Here is a 27,112-nt window from a genome sequence, read left to right on the forward strand (position 1 = left end):
TTAAAGAAGGTCCAGCAATGCACTTTGAATCCTAACAGCACTAAAAGAGTTAGTGGGCAGAGAAGAATATTATCACATTACCACCAAAAAGGAATAATTCACTGGTGAAAAGCAGTTGCCAAAAGGCTTATGAAAGCTGGAATGTAACATGCTGACCTTGGTAACACAATTGTCCACACCAGTAGCAGAACCAGAAATACAAAGTGTTACTGAGAAATAACAAGACAGTGAGCGCTCAGAATTCCAAATGGAGGACACTGTTTATGAGTGGTTATTTCTCAGACAAGAATTACAGGATATGGTAGTCTTATGCAGGTCAGCATGTTCAGAAAAAATTCACTCCACATAGGGAATTTCATCCTCTTCTGTGAGAACACCGTTGAGTATTAGGAGTGAGTATGGAGGTATAACTACAAGAGGATGGAAATCATTTTCATATCACGCACCTGGTAAGGTTAAACATGCTGTAAAGCCATCAGATTGGATTCTGTTGTACCCTTTTTGTCTGGATTAGCAATGTTCTCAAAGGTAATTTGTCTGTTTCACTCTGTTTTTCTTTCTTGCCCCAAACTGTTCTCTGACAACCGAGATTTGAAGTAATGATGATGTCTGCATGTCTTTATGGTTATTTTATATAATGATGTATATTACACATAGTTACTATTGTTTTCTATTTAAGTAGGTTGCAAAGGATGAGAAAGAAGCTAGAATACATGAACTGGAGGCCAGACTGAGCGAGCTGGAACTGGAGAAGGTTAAACTGGTTAACACATGCACTGAGAGGCTCCGTGCACTTAATGATACGAAACTAGAGAAAGACCAGCTAATGAATGAACTCCAAGCCAGTCGGAGTGAGCTGGCTGGCCTTGGAGGTAGGGAGGCTCAACTTAGTTCAGCTCTGATAGCTGCTAAATTGGGCTGACATTAAAAATAAGAGCAGCTTGCTTGCTGAATCCAAATATGGCTGCTGGTACAGCAGGAGGTTCCCTGCCAGCACAGGATGGTCAGATTGCTTCAGAGAGCTATGTCATAGTTTGGAATTCTGGCACAGAATGACGGGAATACAATCCTTATGGCACTCACTCACTACCCTGAGCGAAAATACTTAAACCACCTGACTCTGGAGACCAAAGAAGCAGATCTAGTAAATCACAGAATAGAAACTTGAGCACTTTCCTGAGTGTTACTTAAGAACACTAGTGGATCCCGTTAACCTTCTATGGTCAAATTACAGTAGAACTTGGTTTGTGTTTGTTGTAGTTCTGCTACAATGTTATTTAAAAGTTCATGTTCTAACTCCACTGTTTTCACAACTAATGTTTGAGAAGGCAAACAGTTGAGGTAATATTAAAAAAAAAATATATATATAGGGGCTGGACCCAAGGCAACCACCAAAAGTCAGGGAGATCCTGTGTTAAATTTGCACTGCAGCCAGACAGATGATAGTGTTCACTTGGTTTGCTCTCTATGCACCCCTGTACTCTTATAAAATACACATTGGTAACATTTATTTCTTCACAGCTCAGCTATACCACTAAACTCATTAAGTTTTGTAAGAATTAAGCAGATAACTGTGATTTTACATTGAAGGTCTGCTTTAGGTTTCTATAGTACTATTGGGGTGAATGAGCTTTAGGTAGGGCTTATCGGAGTGAATGACCACAGAGGAATGAGGGCCAAGCTGTTGATAAAGAGTCTGAGCACACAGCTGGCTGGCTTGTAGTGGTACGGGTGACATAAGAGGAGTTGAAGAGAGATATAAGAGAAGCAGAGTTGCGGGGAAATGCTTGACAAATTAGATCAGTTCAGACCTAAGTCTGGTTATAAGTGTGGCTGGAGAGAAGAATGATCAGGCCAAAATGCTGTCTCTCACCAAGACCCTTAACTTCCACAATATACAGTTGGTTCTAGCAGCAGGAACTCAGAAATGTGGATTTATATCACTTTCTTGGAACTGTTGCTTTGGCACGCAACCGAAGAACACATTTGTTTCTGGTGAAACTGAAGCTTTTGCTGACATGCAAGACAATGAACTACTAGTTGTGCATTTGGTAGCAGTGGATGTTATTTGCTTTATGTCTTAGCTCTTTGCATATTTAATACTCCTTTAAAGAGAGTAGGCAACCAATCAGTAATCTTAGTCTACAAGAATGATAACTTTTTTGTCACTGTAATTTCAATCTTTACTTACTCTCACCAGAGGGATTTGAAGATTTGAAGAGGGATTACCAGGGTAAAATTGAGGAGTTGAAAAATACTGCAAACCGACTGAAAATGCAGTTGAAATCTGCCCAAGCTGAACTGGAACAGACCAGGACTGCTCTAAAGACTATGGAGGGATCTGATGGCAATGGTAATTATGGATTGAACCTCCCCAAAATCACACACATTTGTCTTTTTAACAAGAGGGTTCTTTTAAGTATTGATCCTTCAATAGTTGCTATAATAATATTCCAGCTATTTTGTGTAATAAATAAACAGTATTGCAGATGACAGCATGTTTTTGTTTTATCATTTACTACATACTGTAAAACTGAAACCATGAGTTGATTTTTGTTAGGTGATCTTTATGCATATTTCCAGGGAATGCTGTCGTCTTGTCTTGTGTGTGTGATGGGTCTGGTGCCACTACCTTGGACAAAACTCCAGCTGATTCTAGTGGGTGGTTTGCACACATAAGTGACTGTGGGATCCTGGTTCAACTTACTTATTCTAACATATTGCTGATAGCTGACTTCCAGAGTCTTTGGTCAGAACTCAGAATGCATAATCAATGTTATTAATTGAGAATTAACCTTGTCTTTTACAGCTATGAAAGTTGCAGTGGGAATGCAGAAGCAGATCACAGCCAAGAGGGGACAGATAGATGCATTACAGAGCAAGATTAAATTCTTGGAAGAGGCAATGACAAATGCAGCTAAGGTCACAAGAGCTCCCTGTAAAAGTATTTAACTGTATTTAGAGAGATTTTTCTTTGGAGAAATGCACGGCCAAAAGCGCAATTGGCCCACGAAGGGCCGAAGAGAATTTTATTTGATGTAATGTGCACCTTCCTTGTTGTCCGGCTAGCACATATCCGGGAATATCTCCACCACAGAAATTAGCATTCTGTGTAGACAGGTTTTAATTCATATTTGTTCTCTGTGAAAGAACAGTACTAGTTTCAGTGAGAATCAGGCTCTTACATATCAGTTATTTTAAAAAATGTCAACTAATTCATTCTGTATTCTTCTGAATTTGGCCCACAGTGCTTCCCCTCTTTCTTTTCTGAGGTGGTTCTTTGCAGTTCTGGTTGTAAACTCTCTATGTCAGGGTCTGTCTAGCATATTGAGGTCTTTCTAGCATTTTCTGTGACAAATCATTCAGTTACCAATAGCTGGAGTTTATTGAATGATCATTTATATCAGTTCGCTATAACCTGTCCTTCTTTACTGGCTTTGGATCCTGAAGCTGAAAATTGCAGTTTCAAAATGGATCTAAAATCTGGGATACTACTTCATCAGGACCAGTCCAATTGTACTTTTCTTTATAAGACCTATGTTCTTGTTGCAAAACCTCACCTTTCTGCAAGATGCAGAAAGGGTTAATTCAGATCTTTCAAAGAAAAAACGATTTGCAGAAAACAAGTACGTATAATGTAGGTAGTTATAAATTTTTGACTCGTACTTTGTTGACCTCATCTTAAATTCAGGAAAAACATTACCTCAGAGAAGAAAATAGTAAACTAAGTCAAGATTTGAGCTATGTTACAGCAGAAAATACCAAGATTGCTGGGGAACTGGAGATCCTGAGATCACAAAGCAAACATCTGAAAGAAAAAATACCTAAGATGGAGACAGCCCTTGATAAGGTAATTTAAGGTAGCTTTCAGTTCACTGAGACTACTACTGGGTGCTTTCCTCAACAGACAGTTGGGAAGAGAAAAAATGTCTGACCTCTTACCTAGGCTGTATTTAATACATCCTATTCACATGTACTGTAAGATACTAACCTGAAGAGATATCTACAGTTAAGACTGTCTTCTGGTTTTTTAATTGGAAAAGGCTTCTATTTTCATTAAGAGAATTCTTGATTTACTCCTTACTAGCTCAGGGAAGTATGAACTGCAGGGAATTAAAAGCAGATTGACCTTCCAGGCAGTAGATTGACCTTCCAGACCTTCCGCTGGCTCTTGGCACAGCTCCTTTCTCTAGTGAGAGAGGCTACTGTTCCATATAACAGGGGCTCCACTGGAACTGAGCATCGACACATGTTCACTCAACACAGTTGTCCATGTTCAGCCCTTTCTGGGGCCTTAGTCAGCCAGCTGTGGCTGGGTGAGGGACATTTTTAAGGACGTTTTATTGTTTCATTTGCCTTTTTTATTTGAAGTTTCTGTTACTGACATACCTGACTCTTAAGGCCAGGTTCTAGGTTTTGGTCTGACTAGCACATAAATCCCAGGTGCCCTACAAGTATGCTGCTGCTCTTCCAGAAGGAAGAGTCCTTTTCAGCTCCTCAGAATTCCAGCTGTTCAGATACAAATTTAATGTAAGGTGTCTCTCTGAAATAGCTTTATTACTCAAAAAAAAAAAAAAGTAGTTGTGATACCTCCTCCCAAGTGTGGCATTTCTCACTTAAAATGCTTGACACTAGAAACTTAACTTTCTTTGTAGTATCTATCATTGTGCACAGTACCAGCCAACTGACGAAGGAGCCGAGACAGTAGGGGCAAGTGCTCAGTGAAAACTGGCATATAAGGTACACCGAGTAACAATTCTTAGAAATTAGTACAGGTTGTACTGTGTAATTGGCCCTCTTGCTAGTCATTAATGATTCAAAGTTAAATGTTCAAAAAGCTGCTGCTTGTAATGATACATGCATAGTGCCTCAGGGGACCTGCCCATGCCTCAGTGACAGTCATAAAGAAGCACAGAAAGAGAGTCAGTTTCTAATAATGTAGCTATTTTTATTTTAAAACCAAAGAGGGAACTCTGCTAGAGTGATAAAAGCAGTCTGCTTCATGAAGATTGATCTCTCTCTTTTTGTCGTTTGGCTTAGATCTTCTCACACCTCTTCAGAGTAAGCTTTTTAAAGAAGAAAGAGTATGTAACAACCAAGACAGGTCAACAAAGTTATCGGCCATCCATTTTGAAACCTTGAGTATAGTTTTACACTATTAGCACAGTTGAATTTTCTAATCCCAAAGGTGTTCAGTAGGTCTAGGACTGTCCCTGACAGGATTAGCTCCCTTCTGTGATATTACGATGTGCATATTGTGGCTACTAGGATCATATAACCAGTCAGTTGCTTTTGTAAGCCTATCAAGAAAGGCATCTGGTCATATTGCAGTATTTTTATGCTAATAGCAGTAGATAAATACAGCATCTGTAGGTGTACCTTGTTTATCAGAAAGAAAATGGGAAAGAGTGCAATGCACAGAAAGTTAGCAAAATTAATTTATGCCTCTTCTATCCTCTCTTACAGGCATCCATGCAATTTGCAGAATGTCAGTGCATAATCCAGTGTCAGGAACAACAAGCTATGCGCTTCAGACTGCAGCATACTCTAGATGTGAAAGTAAGTACGTTACTGAGAAGCATGGTATAAAGTTAGATGCATTTACTTTGTGTTCTAACTTTAGGTTTAAACCTATTTATTGCAAAGTACTCTAAAAAGTTTGTGTTCTGAAACCTTTTTTTACATGGAGTACCTCATTGCTGCACAAGTTATGTCCATAATTTCAGTTACTTTGAAGTGCTATTTACAGTAAGGGCAACAAAAAAATTAAACTGCTACAGGAATATGGGACCACATGCTTCAGCTGCTAAGCTTTGGTTTCAGTGACACTTAAGCATTTTTTTGTGGCCCTAGACAAATAAAAGCTAGAAATGTTCATGGCATTATTATGAAAAATTAATTGAGAGAATGAGGTCTGTAGGGTTGCCTTTTACTAGTGTAAGTGTTAGAGACAGAAAGCACTAACAAGCTTTTGGGCACCCACATCCTTCTTCAGGCCTGAAATAAAACTAGCAACCTTAAAGCTACATACAGGCTGCAAACAAGGGCTCTGAGTTTAATTTGATTATGCTTATTAGTTAGGCAGCACACAAAAGAAAAATCATTTTTAAAAAGCAAAGAGTTGTTAGCAAGGGGAAAGGAAATATGGTCATGAGGCGTCAATTACGTGTCTTCCTTTTTCTGTCCCAGATATCTGTTGAGCTATACAGCATTAGTGAAAGATAGGGTTGAGGGAAAATCATGCAGTAATGTAAAGCCAGTATCTCTATTATAGAGCCCAGATTTTTTATTGCCCAATAGATTTAGTCTAATCTCTATCTTTACTAATGGGTTTAATAGAGAATATTATTTACCTTTGCCTTATTTATAACCATAGACGATTAAGGCTGCAGTGAAACTACTGCTATAAATGAACAGTACACTTGGAACAGTAATTTTGGCATAAGAAATTATTAATTTTAGTCACCCACCCCAGTTGTTAGTTTTGAGTGAGAAATGAAATACTATATTCAAAATACAAATCTACTTAAGTGATACAAAAGTACTTCATATGAACAGTGGCAAAGGTGGGGAATCTCATATTCCAGTGAAAGAAATTCTCACCCAAGAGGGGGAAAAAAGGTACAAGAACTGTGGGACACTTAATTTTGTAGTGGCCCTGAGATGTCCTCCACTTGAATGATGGCAGAGCATATGTTAAAATTCTGAAAATAAATGAAACTGCCACTCTTGGCACCCAGTTCAGTCACTAAAAGGTTTATGTCTGAGCACAGCTAATAAATAACAGGAAGTGTTTTGAGAATTGAGTGCTACATATTATAAAAGATTTGACTAAAAGAGATGCCCTGTTAGAGAGGGCATGCTGTCTAAACCCATTTATTCTGCTTAGCTATACTTGATTGTTCTGCTCGGCTAATGTTTTTCTGCAGGAGCTGCAGGGTCCGGGCTACTCATCAGCTTCTGCTTCAGGCAAGCTGCAGCACATAGTGCCTCTTTCCCACCTGCACTCTGCTGTCGTGTCACCTTCCCTGAACTTGGCCAGCTGTGCCCCTCCTGTGAGTACCTGCCTCAAAATGGGAAACTGCATGGGAAACAGGGATGTTCCAAAGGGTAAAAATAACATGGAATTTCTGAATGGGAGAGCATCTGGTAGGAGTGTCCAAGAGTAAATTCTTAACACCAAAGGTAAAACCATTTTCTGTAGCTTCTTGTACGTTACGGCCTTTCAGAAGATCTTTTTTTCCGTTTGCGAAATACATGTAAAAAGCAACTGGACAGTGCAAAAATTCTATAGATTGTAATAGGAGTTTAACTTAACCTCTATCACCAATAACATTTATAAACTATTAAAATAGAAGGTACTGATCTGTAAGCAGTTTGGTTTTCACTTTTTTTTTCTAGTACTTTACTTGCTGTAAATCACTTATATTTGGCAGTGAAAATAGTCTTGTACATAGTTCCTGATAAATGTCATCACCTGATTGACCTGTAGTAGCTTTTAATACTTACATTGTCCTCCAAGCTGGCTTTCAGTGGTTTTGACCAATTTTATCCTAAAAGACACATCATTGTCCTTCCTTTTGTTTTTTGTATATCTACATTTAGATTACTTAAATTAAATGCTAGTGTTGTTCTGATTTTTCATTACAGAAAACTTCTTCAACTCCAATCTCATGCAAAAAACCCCACAACTTTTGGTATTTTCTGTTTAGATTTTGTATAATTCTCCAAAAGGGACCTGATGTATCTCTCGCAGAAATTGGTAGAGGTATTTTCATTAATTTTTACCTCAAAATCTGTAGACTGCAAGTTAACGCAGATATTTTTCAGTAGTATTTTCTGTTTTACTTTCTGATGTGGTGACAAACATTTATATCAAGGAACAAAGGATAGTTAATTCTTTGAAATCCCTGCAGCATCAGGGACTCCCATTCTCTTTTCTTTGAGTTAATCAGTTTATACTTCTGAGGATAAAGAAGGAAAAAGAACCGATTTTTTTTAATGTAGTACCATGGTGAGGACTTAACAGCTTGTAGGAGAACTTGATTCAAGGTCTACTTGAATCTTCTTGGTTCCTGCACGATTAGTTATTGTACAAAATGAAGCAGCTCCAACACTTGAGACGGAGACCCTACCTGGTTGGTAGCCTGGTTTCTTAGCCAGATTGTGGGAAAGAAGGATTTGGTCTGACTCAGTATCACATTGACCCAATATGAAGCTGAGGAATTTGTTCTCCATATAAGCTCTGCTGAAACTAGTGTGTTCCCATTGGAAATGAACTTCTTTTCAATGAAAACGTGTTAGCAAGATGTTTCTTGTGTAAGTCAGTGGGAGCAGTGCTTTGAACCTGTGAAGTGCTGAGTAGTCTGAAAAATCCAGTTCATCACAGAAAGAAAGGATTCTTTGAACCAGGCTTTTGCCTCAAGTCCTGATCAGTAAAATGAGAATAATATTGCACTTCAGCTTAGAGGATGGCTGTGACAATAAAGTGGTTTATATTTGCAGACAACTCAGCTGTTATAGAAATGAGTACCTAGAAAACACCCTGATGTACTCGTATTTCTGTCTTCAGAGTTGTGTTTGTGTACTGTACAGTAATACCTGGGAACACAGGTTAAAAAGGAGAAAACAGAGTTGTCACATAAGCAAAGATTAATGGTTCTGAGTATTGAAAAAGGTAATGGTTGTATTGGTGGGGGGAAGCTTTCATAATTAAAGGCTTATTTTAATGTTTTTGACCTTGAAACAGTAGTCATAACCTTTTTACAACGTTTATTCAAAACACAGATGTTAGCCATGTTCTCCCTTGATCACATTCAGTTGCTTTACACATTTCTGTCAGGTAACTTTCCACATGAGAGTGCAGTCATATTCAGAGACTATTCTGACAGTCTTCAAGTTATCATAATCTAGCCTCCAACACTTCTTAACTAAAATCACAAAAAAATCTTCCCTGTTTCTAACTGGTAAGACAAGAGTAGAGGGAGGAAAAACATGTGACTTTGGATGAGTATAGGTAAGAATTGAAGAAGAGAGTGCCTTTATAAATACTTCGTAACTGAATGATTTTATTTCAGATGCTTTCCAAGCCAGGCATTTTGAAGGAAGAACCATTGCAGGATCTAAAGAGGATTCTTCAGGAATTAACAAGGTCAGACAATGACATTCCCTCTGTGGATCTTCGCAACAATGACAGCAATGGTGGGAGAAAATCGCCTTTAGCAACCATGAGAAATACAGTGTAAGAGTAATACAGTTATTTTTGTTGTGTGCTGTGTACTTCCGTAGCCTTCTAAAGCTAGGATCTGGCTAGTCACGTGTTTCAGGAGCAGTATAGGATGCCTTTTTGCAAGAAAGTTGGGTGTGTATGAGTAAGCTCAAGATAATCTGAAAGCTTCCAAAGCTTCTGTTGTTTTCCAGGTTCCTTGGATGCTTTAGGTAGTAGGGAAATAGAAGGTGACTACACCATTTGCCTTTACTCTTGCTTCTTGGTGTTTCTGCTTTTATTTGAATTTAGAACTCCTTTCTTCTTTTTCTGCCTTATATAAATATCCCTTCACTCATTGTTGAAGCAGGCAATTTTTTTTTTTACCAAACAAATGATAATGACAGTGGCACGTGAAGTTGAAAAATCAATATGGCACAAATCCTGATGTTTCTAATCCAGAACATAAGGATACTTCATAAAGGAAAATATAATTAATGGACTTTGATTAGGATCAAATTTATTTAAACTGTGACGCTTCTCCCATAATACATACTGGTGGAAAAAAATAACATCAGTCCCAGTATCCTATGTATTCTGGGTTTTTCTGCTTTTCGCAGGTCTTTTTATTGAAAAAAAGATCTGCCTGTTATCAACATGCAAATTTTTTGACTGCTTAAATGTAGAAGCTTCTATTTCACAAACGGAAAAAGGGTTCATGCACAGAAGTTGGTCTGTCTGTCTGATTTTTTTTTTAAGCAGTGACTGTATTGCCTCTTCCTACCTTGACTTTGCCTATCATAGATAGAGTCCTTTGGAGGCATGACAGTCAATCGTATGCTTTGCCAGCCTGTACTATATGATTATTGCCTATGTTCTCTGGTTACAGTGGCAGTGGGAGAAATTGTTCTTTTCTACATATGGGTGCGAGCATTTATGGTTCAGACCGTGTGGATTTTACGAGAAATTTTCTCCCTTGCAACAGTGTTCTCTTGCAGAGCTGAAATGAGGTTGTGGGAATCCTACACCTCATCAATTCTCAATATACAAAACTGTCAAAGTACATGACTATCTCAGTGCTGTTGGTAGTGCTAGTTCTGGTGTTGTCTTTCTACATCCTTCTACACAGAGACGGTACAAGTAGAGGATATGCTGCTGTCTTCAGCCTACGATCAGATCCTTGCAAGAGGTGAGAAATCACTTCTCTGAAAAGGTCACGGATAACAGAGATACAGACGTTGATCGAGTGAATACAATAGGACAATATAGACAATATTGTGAGAAATAAATAAGAGAGTTGTTGTACAAAATGTATTTAAAAATTGGGAAGAAAATAATGGTTTATGTTCTAATAAAGACTAGAAGTTCCTTGTAGATGAGAATTCTGAGATAGCTCAATGAAGTAGTGACGTATAAGATTCATTAACCAGGTTTGTGTCCTTAATCTCCAAAGCTTGTGTTTCTATGTACCACAGAATTGGTGTTAAACAAGTGAGAAAGATTACCCAAAGGCGGTCATCACTTTGGCATTTTCTGTAAAGAGAAATGTGGTAATGGCATCGACAGGACATTGCTGAAGTCCTTAGAAGTTAATGAATTTCCTTTTAAATAGATACTTTATTAATTAAATAGAGGACCTTTACCAAAAGATACACAAGTGGTATATGGAAAGCTGGAATAAGGTGCTGCTAGGTAGATTTTCTTGATTGTCTCCTGTGAAAACTGACATGAAGCTTTATTATTATTATTTATTTTTCTTTTGTTCCCAGTACCTTAGTTAAAAGTTGTGCTATATCCAGGGTTACCATATCAAAATATAAGATGCCAAATGGCAAGTGCCATTTGCTATAAAGTCTTACTTGATTTTTTTTTGTCTGTTCTAAAGCTGAGGTTGTCACAGAAAGCCTGACATAGAGCAAGAAGGTTTTGTATGATAAAGGTAGCACTTTTTATGCTTCAAGCATGCTTAGCAGGGGGGTTTTGTGTAGATTCAGATGGAATAGCAGAGCTGCTGGTGGAAATGGAGCATTTCTGCAAAAGGTCGGCATAAAATTCAGCAAGATTTTACTTTTCTGGAACACTTCCGAGTGTCTCTCGATGCTCATGCTTAAAATGACTCCAGCTGTTTTTTGGAAATTAATCAATGATCCATTTCCATTCTCTCATCAAATACCACTGTACTTGACGAATTTACAGTGCCTGAGAAAAGACATAGATCCAAACCTGGAAAAGGCAAGAACTTACGCTACGGTAGTCATCTGATGCTATTAGGTGGAGTATGGGGTAAAAAGCACCCCATAACCAGAAGATGGTCTCAAGAAGTTAAATAGAAGGACTGTTGTGTGAGTAACCAGAAGGAAGATTGCAATGGCATTAGTTGTCTAAAGCAGAAGTTTATTGTGTTTTTTCCATCCTTATAAACACCCAGTATTCATAATGAATCTAGTCCTTTATTTCCAAAGATATCCATTACTTCAGTAGTCTAAATTCACTCCAGCTCTAAGAGACTTCTTTTAGTGAACTCATACAACAATTTTACAATGCCTTTGCTTCACTATTAGAATGTGGCTGCCATTGCACTCTGCTTGAAAAACAAGCTTAGCTTCTAAAAATGTGAAACGTCCCAATCCTACTGGCACGGCTTTTGCTGTGATTTTGACGGCGATATGTTTTTCCATGCAGGGAGACTGCAGCTAGAGACTCTGCTACTGAAAGCATTGTGGAAAAGGATACTTTCGGACGGTGAGAAGTGCTTTCACTTAGCTGAGTAACCTGCTTATTGAAGTACTCATTTGAGATTCAGTTTCTAAGGCTTTTAATACAGCATGAGTCCTGAGCTTCTTAGTATTGTTTTATTCATAATGCTGAAAGCTTCCTGGGAATTAAAAAACAAAGCTGTGATGTTACTTTCATCCCTCTAAGAGTGAGCTGTGGAACTTATTTACATTGTTTGCTTTTAATTTACATGTATAAGATCTGGAGATTACATATGAGAGCTTCACATTCTCACTGTGGAGGCTAGCTAGCATTACCAAAACTTAGCATAATACTTGCAGAATGCAAGTTTTGCCATTGTTTTGCTTGCAGGGATCCTTCATGCTTACACACTGCGGATCGTCAGCCCCAAGGCGTTACATCCCTTGGTAAGTTTTCATTGGCTGCATTTGAGGATGAACATGCCATAATGATGTCAAACTGGAACATTACAGAATATTACAAAAAATATAGTCCAAATACAGTATATTTTCTTAGGTCGTTTACTCAAATACCTCTTAGCAGGTGCTGTTACAAAGTCTCTATTGCACTTATGCAAAACCTGTATATTGTTGCAAACCAGCTCCACGGAGGCTGATACCAGCACACCTAAAATGGCTATCTTCTGTGATAGTTAATCATCAATAGTGATAGTCTTGTCTAATTAGCATGGATAATATTGTCATATTTTTGGTGCCTAAATTTAGGCTCTTGAATTCTGTATTCAGGTATCTGAATATGGATGTGCTTTTGAGAGGAATCAGGTCATTGCAAATGTTGTTGATTTCCTTCCAAGTACTGGGTGGCCAGTACCTTTTAAGATGTGGTAACATGAATTTAGTAACCTAAACAGAAATAAAAGGATACGGCTTTGAGCATCAGGGTTTGAAGGTACTAGTCTTAGCTGCCTTCTGTTTTCTTGCCCATAGATTATCCATTCTTTGACTTTTCTGTGAAAATTGCCTGCAGACACTGATATATTTAATTGTTCTCTATTAGTATTTAAGCCACTGTGCTTCAGAGATAGGCTAGAACTCCTCTGTTTGTCCTGAGGAGTAACTCCTATGGGTCCTCTTTCTGTATTTCTGAGTATTAAAGAAAATCTCATGGGTAGTTACTGTCAGCCTTCTAGCAAACCTACTGCAACATCCAGGGATTTTTCCTAGCTTTCAAAATAGCTGCAAGTAGCGTTTTTTACATAGAAGACTTGAGAAGTAGTTGAAGAAGAGGAGTTTGTTAGAAACCCCGGAAACTATTTTCAAGATGTCCCAGGAGGGGTGTTAGGAGTAAGAAAACAGACTATGGGAAGAACAAGAGAATTGTAGTAAATCTTCCCTTCGTTAGTTGCATACAACCTTTTTATTTTTTTTTATTTTTTTTTACACACACACACTGTGTGCCATACATACGAAAACATGTTACGTAATCCGTTGATTGCATATTTCTATGCATATCTTGTCTCTTTTCCTTATGACTCTCTTTCTGCCAGGAATTCAAGGCATATCAATCAGTTATTGGAAAGGAGGGAAATGGCAGACCTGTGTAAGCAACATTGTTTTTTCTGCTTCTTATAGCTAAGTAATGAGATCCAAGTCATCAGTAACGTACGGGGAGTCTTGGGTTGTTAGCAACTATGATACTACCATCAGGCTGTTTTGGAAGTAAACATGAAGCGAGTAGTCAGCAGAAAAAAGCAGGCCCTACTTTATGCTAGGCAGGTTTACTGGCCATTTTTCACATGACAATCACTTTAACAGAAACAAGCATGTTTTGCAAAGAGGCTATACTCTCCTGCTACCTTGGCTACTAATGAGGAATGGAAAGTACAAAAGAGTGCAATGAAGGGAACCCAACCCTGTAACTGTTACAAGAGATAATGTCAAAGCTGCTGTGGGGGCTTCTTTTCAGGTATGTGCTCACTGTTCTTTGTTTGGATATCTCCTAGGAGATGCATCCATTTTCTCAGCAGCTCCTCGTTATATATCCTCCCCCAAGAAGGTCTCTCGGGAGGACAGATACAGAGAAAGGTCTCCAGTGCACTTGCTATTAACCGCTCCGCCTGATGACCTTGCAGCTGGCCCCAGCGCTTCACCAGAGCATACACCGTCCACAAGGAAGGTTGGCTTTCCAGAGGGTGCAGCCGCAGCCCTCCAGATAAGTAAGCCCAGTACCATTTACTGATCCAAAGGGCCTGGCTGGGTCTCTTCTCAGCCAGTACAGCGAGTGAGTTACAAACTGTAGGTTTCATTCAGCCATTCAGCAATTCTCTAGAAACCACTGGAGTCCCACCATCATTCACTGATACAGTCTTTTACAGTCTATGATTATGGTACCTGTACTTCATACTGCATTTATTTTTTATGTACCTTTGTAATACATCGCTTACGGAAACCATTCCATGTTACTGAAAATAAATGCCAGCAATTCTCAAACATACGGGGCTGACATGGGATTGATCTTCCATTTGTGGTTCCAAAAAGTGCAGTTATAGTATGCAAATTTATTGAAACACAATATACTGATGGTTATTGCAAAGCACTGCATTAATGGTTCTGGCACACTTAACTAAAAGCGACCTGTTCTTGCTTACATCAGACTGCCTTCGCCCTGTCACAATTCTGTTGAAGTTTTTTTCTGTGAAAAATGAATTGTGAGTAAAATGTAGCAGCTAATTAATGTATTATACAAAGAGAAGATACATTCCACACACCACTAAATTTAAAAACTGGTAAATTGCTTTATTCAAGTAAATAGACTGTAGGGATGCTTAACATCAATATTTGCAGTAACAGGCAACACAGTTGCCTAATACTAATATTTGTAATAGTTGTTGTGGTTCCTGTAACACATGTAGAAAAGTTCTGGGGTTTACTGAAAATATTTGATGTAAGGCTGCATCTGTGTAGCTCTTAAGCGATACAAATAAGCTTTCCTGCATCACAAAATATGTGTGAGGATGGTGAACATTTTCAAGGTAGTCTATTAAATACGTGCCAGCAAGCCAGGCTGTCAGGACTGCTTTATTACGTTTAAGTGGCAGAAAGACCCCAAAATGAGTAGATGCAGTAGGAAAAACAGGGAAGGAACTAAATTTTCAAGTAATACTTACCAAAAACCATTTTTAAACATTACATTTCTCTATTTTGCAAGGTCTGAAAACATCATTTCTCTTAGAGGGCACATAAGCACTGCAGGTAGGAGTGTAATAGAGATGCTGAACACCTAGCTCTAAGCTAGTTCTGGTACAGGCAAAAATCTAACCATAGCTCCAAGGAGTTCAAAAGGACTTATGTTTCTTGCTTCTCAGGTGGGATGTTTTTGTAGTTTCAACCTAAAGTTAGCATGTCTGTATTGTATTGTTACTTTGTTAACGCAGACTTCTCCTCAGTCACTTTATCTTTTGTGTTTTAGAAACATCAGGATCTTCTCTTTATGCAGAGTGGTACCTAAAACAGCTGGGCTGAGCAGTCATCCTGACTAGAACATGAACATTGTTGTTCATTGACCTTTGCTTCCTCCGGCTGTCTGGCTGTGCAAAGATGAAGCGCATATTTGTTAGCTAGTCTGTGGTTTTATGCATGTTTAACAAGTAAGAAATGCCTGTTCGTAAGCAGAGCGTAAATGTGCGTGGCATTTCCCCATCAAAGTGCTGAACTGGCTATGTGAGTGACTACAAAGAAATTTCTGTACCTGTAGAGCAACACAACTGTGCCTGCAATTTGCGAGCCTTGGTTCTGGATTGCACCTGTTTTAGGAAACACGCAGGCTTGGTGGAGTGTGAACATCTCTGCAATTGGACATAAACCCCAAATTGTTTCCGTGTAGGCCACAGGAAATCTAGCATATCACAACTGTAACCTTCAGCCAGTCGCCAGTCATTGCTCAGTTCAAAGAGAAAGATAAGTGGCATCACTCTTTTTTTGTTGTGTTTTGGGTTTTTTGCTTTGTTTGTTAATCCGGTCAGCCAGTTACCTCCATCTCTGGCTCCTTTTTTTTTTTTTTTCCCGCCTCTTTTTGAGAATTGATGACTGTAATAAAAAGGAAACAGTCCAAGTTCTGGTCAGAAGAAGCTCCAGGGTGGGAGACCATAGTTGTTCGTAAAGGACTGGTGTGACCATGTCAGTCTGTGGGTGTTAGTGTTCAGTCAGACAGGCACAATGCCAGTTGAAATCTGCACTGGTCTGAATCTTAAAAGACTTGGAATTTTTGGTTTTATTCCTGGCTTGAGTAAGTTACATCTTTATGTACCTTAGTTTTGCATCTGTAAAATGCAAGCGATGCTATTGCTTTCTTTTGTACAACCCTTGTGGTTTTACTGGCAAAGAGGGACTTTAGAAGTTGTGGGCATAAACACTATTTTAGTACATTAAGCACTTTTTCTCTATCCCTCAAATGGGGAAATTTATAGGCAAAATAGAAATGTGGTTGTATTTTTGCTTAAAGAGAAGTACCGCTAAGTATAAATTCCTGTCAATAACTTTGTTGTCTTACTCATTTTCTTTGCTACTGGAAGTTTTATTGTTTGAAATTTTATTTTCTAAGAACTTTACTTTAGATGGAATGTTTAAATAATTTGTAATGACCTTTTTTAAAAAAAAACTGTGATAACATACTGATGAATAATTTTTTCGCTAGCTTCTCAGCCCATGGAAACTAGTCAGAATACATCTAGGAGGCTACAGAACGAGAAGGAAAGCCTGCAAAACCTGGTGGAATCATTGCAGATAAAAAACAAAGGTGCCAGAATTTACAAAAAATATTCCTATTTTATTTAAAATACCCACAGTCTCCAGAAACTGTTCTTGTTACCTGCCAAAGTACTACCTGTGTTTCTGCATGAGGTCAGTTTAGACGTGACTGTTTTACTAGCAGTACCCACTTCTACGTTATCCTGCTCCTAGGAGAGTAATTAGATTAACTCCACAATGCACTGTTGTTCAGCCCCTTAACTCTAATAAGCTTCAAGATCCTTAACATTTCAAACATGGCAGCTGGCAAAGGGTGCCCTCGTGTGCTGTCATGTCCAATTAAATGAAATTTTTAACAAGCTGATGACTCTTTCATGGAAACTCAAATATATTCTGACAGCAGTGGACTCCAGAAACATCGTTTCCCAGCAGTGGCCTCAGAAGCATAGCCTTTCCTGCTCAACTTTTTTTTTTAAATCTGAGATGACCACAGTGACAATGGAGAACTTTTCAGGTTCTCTTCTTGCTCCCTTTGAAGTCGCTGGTAAAATGCACATGAACTCCTGTGATGGCAGGATGCCAAGTGAGATGGAATTTCTTTTATCTGCACTTTTTCTTACTGCACATTCCAGTTGCTTCCCCTTTTCCCTGTTAAGTCTCGCTGCATAGTTTTCGGAAATTATTATTTCCCTACATGATACAGTGCACATGTGTCAGGGACATACAAGTGACCTGATTTAGGTAAAACTAATCAAATTGTATATATAAAGTGTACGGTAAGTGTTCTCATTTTTATTCTTTGCCATCCATTAACATCTTCAGTTTGTCTGTTTTCTATGTCCACATAAAAATACATATTCCTATCTGCAGTGTATCAAGAGTTAGCATATACGGGGGGGGGGGAGGGGAGCCTTTTATGTACACACTAAGTAAACCCGTTTCCACGACCGTTGGACCAAAGGTACTAATTTTACACCATCCAAAAAAAGAAATTCTGAAGTCAGTAGCAATTCACCACTCCTCCAGCATTTGGTGCTTTGGCTTCACAAAGCAGATGAGGTGGTGCCTGTTTATAACTAGCTTTATCTTTTCTGTTAAGGTCCTGCATATGAAGAATTGCAAACTAAAGTTGCATTTATAAGGGCTTGATACATACAGTGTAACATGCAGGAGGATATTGCAAAGCTTTAGATGTCTGCATCTGAGACCTCAATCATTTTGACATAAGGTGGTGGTCAGGTAATCCGTTCTTGCTGCTATTTTCAGCCATGTCATCAGTGATCACAACTCAGGAAATGAAGATAGAAAAAGCAAAGGAAAAGGAGGAAAAGCTATCAAAGTGAAGACGTCGTATAAATTAGTGATTACTTTCACGTATGTACATTGTGTTTAAAATACGTTATATTTTTAAAGATGAATAATAAAAGTTCTGACAGTTTTGTAGTTCTGGCCTGGAACCATGACACTTTTTACAGTTTTTACTTTTAAATGCGTGGGAAGTACAGAGGAGTAGAAATACATCTAAATACAGACTCTTTTCACTGACACACATTTTCAGTAGCTGTGTGCTGTGAGTGATACTGGCCACAGGGCACTGCTGGCTGCTTCAAGTTCCAGCGTTTCTTCTGTGTGTTCTGGATCTTGCACACCATTTCAGGTCCTGTTTTTTACAAAATTAGTTTAGAAATGGTTTGTTGGGCTTTTTTTTTTTTTCCTTTCTAAAATAAATTGGTTGCCCTTCCCTCCATACTTCATGTTACTACTTCAAGAGATTCCAATTCATCTGGATGTCCCAGCACTGCCAAGTATTTCCAATAAAAGCAAGAAACCTGCCCATAGCTCCTGTTAATGTTGAGATAAAGTGTTGAACCACATACCTACAACTGCAAGACTGCACAGATTGCATCCTATACCATGATTCCTTTAGGCAGAATGGACTCATCAAGTAGTATTTTTTATGTCATTTTCACTGCTTGTTGGGATATTTGGCTTGATTCATAGTACAAGGGGAGAGTCCACAGTCTGCACTGGGATTAGCTTTGTAAGCATAACACTTGCATTTAGACTTGCAGGTGAGGGATGTGTATGTGCCTAGTTTGGGACTTCTTGTCCTTCTTCAATCTGTGTCCCTCTATAAAAACTAGAATAGTTGAAGTTTAGGCAGAAAAAAATGCATTTTGACTCTATACTGACTATTTTCCTTTTAACAGTCTAGTGTGACTTAATATGGGTGGTGGAGCCTGGTATTTAGGGAGTTTGCTAAAATAGCTGGCGTATTACTTTCAGTTGGTCTCCAAAATGCTCTTCAGTTGAGTCACCAATACACACAACTTTCCCATAATACAAGTGCCTAAGAATAATATTTTCAAAGGCCATTTCTGGTGTAAGATTAGTACTAAACAGGAAGACATGTTGAGCACACCTGAATTTATTTTAAAACCTCGTGTGTGTTCTGACATTTGAAGATTTTGCAGCAGAGGGCAAATGACTTCGTGCACTTAGAAGAGTTAAAAGACTATCCAATGCTAAAACCAATTCCAAAGTAGTAAGATGAACAGGATCACCAAAGTATCAGATTGATGTTTAAAGCCTCATTAGTGTTTGACAATATCTAAGGGAACAAGATAGTTGTTGGAAAAAAAAGACAGGGGAGGAAGAAGTTTGTATTCATCCCAAATTGAGTACTTTTCCAGAATTTGCCATTTGATTTTTATCTGGGGACTGTTCGTGAAGCGCAGATTAATAGTGCTGCCCCTTCAGAGTCTAGCAAGGCTGTCTGAGAAGCTGGTCATGGAAGCTGCTGGCCTGGTAGGAGGGGAGTCCTTGCTATAAACATTACTGACAAAACAAGGGGCAAGATGGCCCTCTGCAATAAATTGGTACCCGAGCACCAAAACGTAGACCATCCCCAGGGTCAGCAGGAGGTGCCAGTGGGGCAGCTTCCCTAGCATTAGTGTTTTTTCCTCATTATCTGCTTTCTGAAAAGCAATTATGGCCTTGGATTTGTAGCAGCATGGAAGGCCGTGCTTGAATTCAAGGGGCTTACCCAGTGATTTTGTCCAAACCAAATGATTTGTAGCTAAGGCTCAGCAAAAGTAGCTTCATGAGCACAAGCCATGCAGATACAAGCTTGGTTTTGTTGACTTTGAAGCTACAGGACTATATTCAGAGTAGATCAAATCTGAGTTTTTTTTAGTTTGAGGTCTTGTTGTGTGATAAGAGGTTGGTGAGTTGTTCCTAAGGTGTCCTCAGTTATTGTCAACAGTATTTTGATTTAATCTAGGTAATTTTCTGTATTTCCTAATAATTTTTTTCCACTGATTCTGTCATTTTTGGCAACAGTGTTGCAGGCTTAGTCAAAATGTTAATAACGGCTCTCCCCTTTCCTAGGAATTGGTTGCATTGAAAATGAAAGGATCATTTCAGATGGCTTGTGTATCACAGTCTGGACTTGTTATACATATTTGACAGATCTACCAAAGTTTTCATAAGAAAAGGGTGAGATCTAGAGAATGAGAGCACGTATTCACTGCATAGCCCAGCAGGTTTGAAAAGGTCAATGAAAAGTGCACTCTTAGTTGCATTCAAAGAGCCAAGCTAAGAAGAGTTTCAAGAGACTGCAGCCCTGTGAACAGAAGGGAGCAGGTGGAGAGGTACAAGTAGCCAGAGAGAAGGGAGATCTGCCAAGCAAAAAGGCAGCTTAACATCCTTGTGCTGGAATCCAGTGGAGTTGGCAACAGGTCTGGGCTTCCTCCCTGCCACCAGCAGAAGGCAAAGAATTGGCCTGGGGAAGCAAAAGGTTCATAGACTTGTGGGCCCCAGAGCAGCTCTATACATCCTGCACTTTGCAGCATGAATAGCACTTTGTTATTCCATGTCATACAGGTGGATGACAGGAGGACTGTTAGGCAAATCTTGACCACAGCAGGACACCACAGATGGCAACCAACCCCCTAAAGAGAAAACCTAATACCAGTGTAATATTTTTGAATGGATCATGTGGAGAGGCTCCAACCAGTAAGTTTAACTCCCAGAGAGTGTGTGGGGTGGGCATGGTTTTTACAAAGGCACCTGCAAAGTGAATAGGAAGCAAACAAGTTGCAGTGCAAGTTCCCGTATGTGACTTTAAACTCGTTTATGCCTAGTACCCATTCCAGCCTCAGGCTGTCTGCTCAGCTTGCCATCCAGGTGCAGCATTTAGCATTTGTACACCAAACTACTTCAAAAATAAGAGTAAATTGCATTTCAGCTGTAAGTAATCAAATTGTCAAATTTGTCAGAAGTTCGTTGTCAGCAGTATGAGCCAGTGAACTTAAAAAGTAGATCTTTGGTTGCAGTCTTCCTGGCTTTGCTAGGCTGTGAGTGAGATGGTTTATTATTTGCTTTTAGATATCCTGAGCCGCAGGCTGCTAGGCTGTTATATCCACATAGGAATGTCAACAAGAACTTGTTTCTCCCATGTAGCTTCACTAGTCTCACAGCCAGGACATTGTACTAGTCAGATATCAGCCTGTTCTAGCATAATCATCTTTATGCAGCAGGGCAATTTTTAAGTCTACCTTCACGCTTGAGTGAATAGATTGTTCAATAATGAGGAACCACCTCTGTAAACTTAGAGAAAATACTAATTGGCTCCTCCAATAATAGAAAGTTCCTTCTTTCACCATACAAATAACATTTAATTTACATAGCGTAGGCCCTGCTGGGCAAGCAGTGATGTGAATGGCACAATAATTCAGAGGTTATAGCAAAAGTGCAGTGCAGGTCTTTGTAAAAACCTTGCTTGATCATTCAGCAAGATGATGCAATCATGAGGACTGTATGCATTGTCTGTGGGATCAAAGCGCAGGGTGTTTAATTAAAAAAAAAATTATTCTTAATTTGAGAGACTTCTGGGGGTTAGTCTGTTTGAAACATGTTCATCATTGCATTAGAGAATCTATTCTAGTGTAGGTTAAGTGGCTTTCTAGTGAATATCTTAATCTAATACCACAGTTAATCTTCTCAGACAAGCCTCCAATGTATGTATAAATACACTCAAATGGCAGTGGCTGTTGGACAAGTGCTTTTTATGTTGACAATATGTGACTATATGAAGAGCTTGCATTAATGTGAAAAAATAGTTGTAAACAGCTTGTAATAACATGTTTTGCTTTGACTTCAGTGATTTCTGAAGATCAACTTCTATTTCCACTGTACCTCTGTATATTAGGGATTTTGTTCACTTAAATTTGTTAGAAAAGCTAAGTGCAAAAAAATGCAATTAAGGTACCAAGCCACTAGTTCCAGTGCGATATTCAGTTAAAGCTGTAAGTTACTGACTGAAATCCATACAAGTGTTTTGTGTACTCACTGTTGGTGCAGGTGAACAGAAATTAAGACCTTTCTGTTTGTACACAGTAAGCATAGTCATAATTAAACAGTAGAAATATTTGTTACAGTGAAGTAGTAGCCCCTAAAATGAAATGAGCTTCATGTTAGTATTTCTTTTTCAACCCTGGACATACTGTGTCCTATTTTCCTTTTAAGTTCATGTAGTAAGTAACATAAGTCCCATACTAGTTTCCTCTTGAAGAGGGTTGAGAACTAGTGTGTGCACATGCACATGGGTTTAAGATTACTGAAGCAGCATCAACCACCTGCTGAATTATCAGCTCCATCCTTTCCCTTTTGAGTCACTTGCCAGAAATGATACCACATTCCTTCCAGACCTGCAGTACTTCTCATGCAGAAGTAGTTACAGGGGTACTTCTCATCCTGGACAAGCAGTTAACAAAAAGCTTACAGTCAGTCTTGAGTTTAGCTCCCACCCACATTTCCTCCCTCTTTCTCTTCTATAAAAGGTCTGTTGAAGGAATTAAATTTATTTATCTGAATCTTCAGGTTGCTTGAGACAACCAGAGACCAAAGCTAGTGTCTGTAGAAGCAACTGACCCACAGAACAAGTTGCTCTGCTACATAGCAGCTGCTGGGGGGGGCTTGTTCTACATGAGAACATGAGAACTCCAGCTTGCCAATGCAGTTGTTCATTTGCCTTAGTCTTTCTCCCTCTGCACCCTCCCCTCAACACCCCCCCCCAAGATTTTCTTCAGCTATTTTGTGGCTATACCTGCATGAGCAGGCGGCCCAGCCCACTCTCAATGGATTTGTTTCATGAAACAGCTGGTACTGAAGTGGGAGTAGCAACATTTCAGACACTTGTTCTTCACAGTAGCTCAACTATTGTCCCACCAACTGCACATCCATTAACCATTAGATGCAGGAGGTAAGCCTCTGAAACTCATCTTCCAGTCTATCACCAAAACCCATTCCATTTCGCATACTCAGACTGCTCCACCATGCAAAGCAGGAAAGAATTAGCAGAGGCAATTAGATCAGCAGTGTGCTTTTGAAGCAGATGTTCCAAACCTAAGTGCTAATTAATGTACTTCAGAACTCCTACAAAGCTATGCTCTTCAGACCAAGTTCACTCTAGGGAAGGGATATTTGCAAGCTAGAGCTAGGTTCCTCATTATGGAAAGAAGAGCTCGCTGAAGTAGCATCATGTATTTGTAACCAAAAATACAAAAAGCAGGCAAGCAGAACAGCTTTCTGCTTCTGTCATGTAAAAAAAATACCAACTGGTTGAAGCTGGAAGCATTCTACTTGATCTGGCTTACTAGAGGGCCACAACTTAAAAGAAATTTGTGTTGAAAAGCCTAGTCTTGGAAAAAAACCAACAACAAACCTGAACTTAAGCTAAGTAGTCGCTAACAATACTGTGGTATTGTTCCTAGGTAGACGGAATATGCCACCTTATCTCTATTTCAGTGAGAATCCTATTCCCTTGCCATCACAGCAGTCCAGGTTTTTGGTTTTGGTTTTGTTTTTTTTTTTTAAGCCTGCTCCCACCCTGACAAAGTAATTCATTAAGCCCAGACAGTCCTTTCTGACCTTTGCTCTCCTCTCAGCAGGATGATCTGACTAAAAGGGACCTATCTGCCAAGCCTTTGTTTGAGCTGAGGTGCTTCCTAGAGAGTAGGGACTAGAGAATGAAGTACTTTGGGGTTAAACCTTTGTTATTCCAAAGAGCGCCAGCCACTTGGCAGGAATTCTTTAGCACTAAGACTTCAGGTCAAGTAACTCACTTCGATCGAAGTTATTAAAATGAGTCAGTTCACTGGTCGAGTTGTAACAGACTGTCAGTCTGAAAGTGTTTATTGTTTACTTAATACATTACATAAGTTAAAACACTTAAGTTGCTATTACGGTGTAGGTAACCACACTTCCTAGTATGCTTCAAAAGCTCTAAGCAGTCGGTACAAAGATGCATCCTTAGCCCCACTCTAAGCAACACAAACTCAAGTCCAGGGTCCAGATTTACCTGGACAGGCAGCTGCTTGGAATGCTGCTCACGCCTTCGTAGCCTACCTTGCACATCTTCAGAACGCATTTGAAGTTTATTTCTCAGGTTGCCAAATGGATTTCCTAAAGAGGATGGCAAAGATCTGCTGCTCACATGGTTTAACCAGGTTTGATACGGGACTTACAGAGCTCTGCACTTGAGAAGGTCTCCTACTGAAGAAGGGGTGAAGTTTAGGGGCCCTGTGATTAATCTAAGCAGGTTTGCCATTAGGTAAGCAGCTTCCAAAATCTCATTAATGGTATCCCCACCACTGATGAACAATTTGATCTTCATGTTCAGTCACTAGGGTCCTATTCCCGCATTCTTCCCAACGTCGGACCTTCCCATTCTCCACCAAGATAAATTTCCACTCTACTTTGGTGTCTACCGGCAGACTAACGGATTCAGACCAGAAGCCATCCTTGTCGTACTTGAGGGGAACGTAGCTGTGCCACTGGCCAAGACACTCGTGGTCACCAGTAACACCAATGAACTGAGCATCAGAGTGCGTGATGTAGTGCACACGGAAAGTCACATGGATATTTTGAAACATGGGGGGCACAGCTGCAACTCTCTTTGCTTTCAAGTCCCCATCAGGACAGTCCCCTTGTTCCCATTCCTTGCTGTCGGCGTCTTCCATGCTGCCGTTCTTGCCAGCCTCCCCCCAGGCGAGGTGCTCCGAAACAACTTCCCACTCTTCATGGTCCCAGTCCTTGCTCTCGGCTGGCTGACCCGGCTGCTGCTCAATTCTGTCCTTACAGGCATCATCGGAGGCTCCTGCCAAGTTCATCACACACCATCCGTCGCTTGCCTGTCCCATCTCGGGTCTCAATTCTCCTGCCTGGCTGCCGCGCACATCAGCTGGCTGCTCCCCGGAGTCGGTGGCACCCTGCTTCGGGAGCAGCTGCTCCATCTGCAAAGGTCCGCCTGAAACTCCGCCACTTTGAACGTGATTAAGCTCCTTCCTTGGTACAGCTGCCAGGTCCTCTCCCGGCATCCGAGGCCTGGACGCGGCAGCAGCCTTGGCCTCCAGCAGCACTTGCTCACCGCTCGCCAGAAGACCCGCTAAAAATGACATTTCATTAGAACAGGCATGGCTTAAGCAACGCAGTTAAGCTTCGCGGCGGCAAACCCACCTCCTCGCTGGCAAGCTGAGGCAGACCAGACCCCCGGAGCATCGTCTCCCTCCCCGCCGCCCCCCTTCCCCTCCCCGCCGCCCGGTACCTGTGGCCGCCGCCGCCTCGGCCCTGTCCTGCGGGCGCCCCTCGCCGCCGCCCCGCAGCGGGGCCGTCCCGGCCGCCGCCTCGCCGCTTTCCTCGCTTCGCCCGTCACCGCTGCCGTACCAGAGCCAAGCGACGAGGGCGGCCAGCAGCCCCACCACCAGCGCCGGCCACAGCCCGGCTCCCAGCCAGCCCCAGCCGCGGGCCTCGGCGGGGAGGGCGGCGGCGGATGCGGCGGCGGCGGGCTGCCGCAGGACGGGCGGACCGCGGTCGCGGGCCATGGCCGGACGCTGGCAGCGGGACGCCGGCCGCCCCCACCCCCGGCGCCGCTTTAAGCCGGGGCACCGGCCCCGGGGAGGAGCCGCCCCCGGGGCGGGAGGCGGCTCCCCTCGGCGTCTGGCGGGGCCGTCGGGCCGCCCCCTGCGGCGGGCGGGGGCGGCTGAAGGGAGGGAAAAGGGAGGTCAGAACAAATAAAAAAAGAAAGTCCGAAGTTAGGTGAGAAAAAGTTGAAAAGCTTTCCTTCCCTCCCGCCCCTTTGCTACCATCTCTCCCTTTATTTCCCCCCCCCCCCTTCTCTTTCCTCATTTTGTCTCCATAGCTAGGCACTCTGCACGAGGTAGCCATGCTGCAGGGGTTTTAAACGACAGATAATGCAAAACTGAAGGGAGATGACACGGCAACAAAACCAGAGTTGAGGACTGAATGCTTGAGTTTCCTTCCTGTTTTGGTAGGAAAGCAAGCGTTGGAGCTATAGTAACTGCAGAAGTTTATGAAGTTTAATTCTAGCAGTACTGGTGGCCTTAGATTGATATGCTCTAGCAGGGGTGCGCTGAGGGTACTGGCTTGTACTTTTAATGCTTGTACTGATGAAAATCCAGGCTTTCTCTCGTATCCCTGAGAAGTGAGATGAATCCACTACTCATTTTGTAACTTCTGCATCATACTCTAATGACTACAATTGGATTTCTTAACATTGTCCTGCTCTCCTGTCTTCCGTATGATGCTCAGGAAGCTTTTTTGGACTACTGGGACTTCAGAGTCCATTAGTGCAGAGGATATTTGATGTTTATTTTAATTTGCCTTCATTTTACTACCCAATTTTCCTCTTGAAGTGATGATGTCAAATTTTATTTCAAAATTGAAAGGTTATACAGATAAATCTTACTAGGAACCCAAGAAAGTTAGTAAATGCAGCTTATGACTTTGTATTTTGAGTTGGTAATTCTGGAGTGACACACTGTAAAAATGTTTATCAGTGTAGACTATTGACACCAAAGATTAACACCAGAGAAGGAGTTAAGGGAGGCAGTTCCATTCAGATTTGACTGCTGCCTTTTTTAAATCTATTCTCTTCATCTGAACAAAGGTGTTGTCATTACTTGATTTCTAAAGCCCACTGATGAGATTTTATCCGCTATCTCATTAGAAAAGAGAATGGCTAAGTGGATGTCCCAATAAGTCTATTTCCAGTGTGTGAACTTCTTAATCTTTCGGTGTCATTTAGAGCAGTACTACCCCAGCTTAACAGGACAGTAAATGTCATTCGAATTTATAGAAGCACAAGTGTGCAGGCTTTGCGGTGAAGTTTCCTGGCTGATATGGCATATGGTGGCCTGTGCGAATACACAAAATTCATGGTCTAAGTATTTTTCCTTTCTTTGCTTACCGCAGTAGCTAAGACACTTTCTCTGAAGCCCTTCCCCAACAAAGTGCTGACCTGGTGCTTAAGTAAAAATATCTATTTTGGTACTTTGATGTGTGGGATGCATTTGGGCATGTGCTAAACTCAGAGGCACTGCTCAGATCTTCTGCTCAATGATACAGTGAAAGAAAAGAGCTGAGAAGCTAGGACCTGCCTGGG

At 40.6% G+C, this 27,112-nt stretch overlaps 2 protein-coding genes across 2 annotated transcripts in view; one reads left to right on the top strand and one right to left on the bottom strand.

Annotated features, from left to right (window-relative positions):
- The window catches only part of CCDC158 (coiled-coil domain containing 158), a 35,141-nt gene extending 17,051 nt beyond the window's left edge, over positions 1-18,090 (top strand). The window contains exons 11-23 of the mRNA XM_069775531.1: positions 683-872; positions 2,201-2,353; positions 2,810-2,922; positions 3,692-3,850; positions 5,467-5,559; positions 6,930-7,055; positions 9,078-9,241; positions 10,335-10,394; positions 11,888-11,947; positions 12,293-12,348; positions 13,905-14,117; positions 16,595-16,696; positions 17,914-18,090. Of these exons, the coding sequence (XP_069631632.1) occupies positions 683-872; positions 2,201-2,353; positions 2,810-2,922; positions 3,692-3,850; positions 5,467-5,559; positions 6,930-7,055; positions 9,078-9,241; positions 10,335-10,394; positions 11,888-11,947; positions 12,293-12,348; positions 13,905-14,117; positions 16,595-16,696; positions 17,914-17,990 (1,566 nt within the window). The 3' untranslated portion in view covers positions 17,991-18,090. The remainder of the gene's footprint in view (positions 1-682; positions 873-2,200; positions 2,354-2,809; positions 2,923-3,691; positions 3,851-5,466; positions 5,560-6,929; positions 7,056-9,077; positions 9,242-10,334; positions 10,395-11,887; positions 11,948-12,292; positions 12,349-13,904; positions 14,118-16,594; positions 16,697-17,913) is intronic.
- A 5,720-nt stretch (positions 18,091-23,810) lies between these two features.
- On the bottom strand, positions 23,811-25,586 carry STBD1 (starch binding domain 1). Its single transcript, XM_069775602.1, has 2 exons — positions 25,256-25,586; positions 23,811-25,096 (listed from the first exon to the last, which is right to left on the bottom strand). The coding sequence occupies exons 1-2, from the start codon at positions 25,530-25,532 to the stop codon at positions 24,285-24,287; spliced, it is 1,089 nt and encodes a 362-aa protein (XP_069631703.1). The 5' UTR covers positions 25,533-25,586; the 3' UTR covers positions 23,811-24,284.
- Positions 25,587-27,112: the final 1,526 nt, after the last annotated feature.

This window comes from Haliaeetus albicilla, chromosome 1, assembly GCF_947461875.1.
Source record: "Haliaeetus albicilla chromosome 1, bHalAlb1.1, whole genome shotgun sequence".
In the NCBI taxonomy this organism is placed as follows: domain Eukaryota; kingdom Metazoa; phylum Chordata; class Aves; order Accipitriformes; family Accipitridae; genus Haliaeetus; species Haliaeetus albicilla.

Coding starts and splice junctions, on each gene's coding strand:
- STBD1 (XM_069775602.1), bottom strand. CDS start 25,532: ATGGCCCGCGACCGCGGTCCGCCCGTCCTGCGGCAGCCCGCCGCCGCC. Junction 25,097..25,255: donor CGAGGCGGCGGCGGCCACAG/GTACCGGGCGGC, acceptor TGTCATTTTTAG/CGGGTCTTCTGGCGAGCGGT.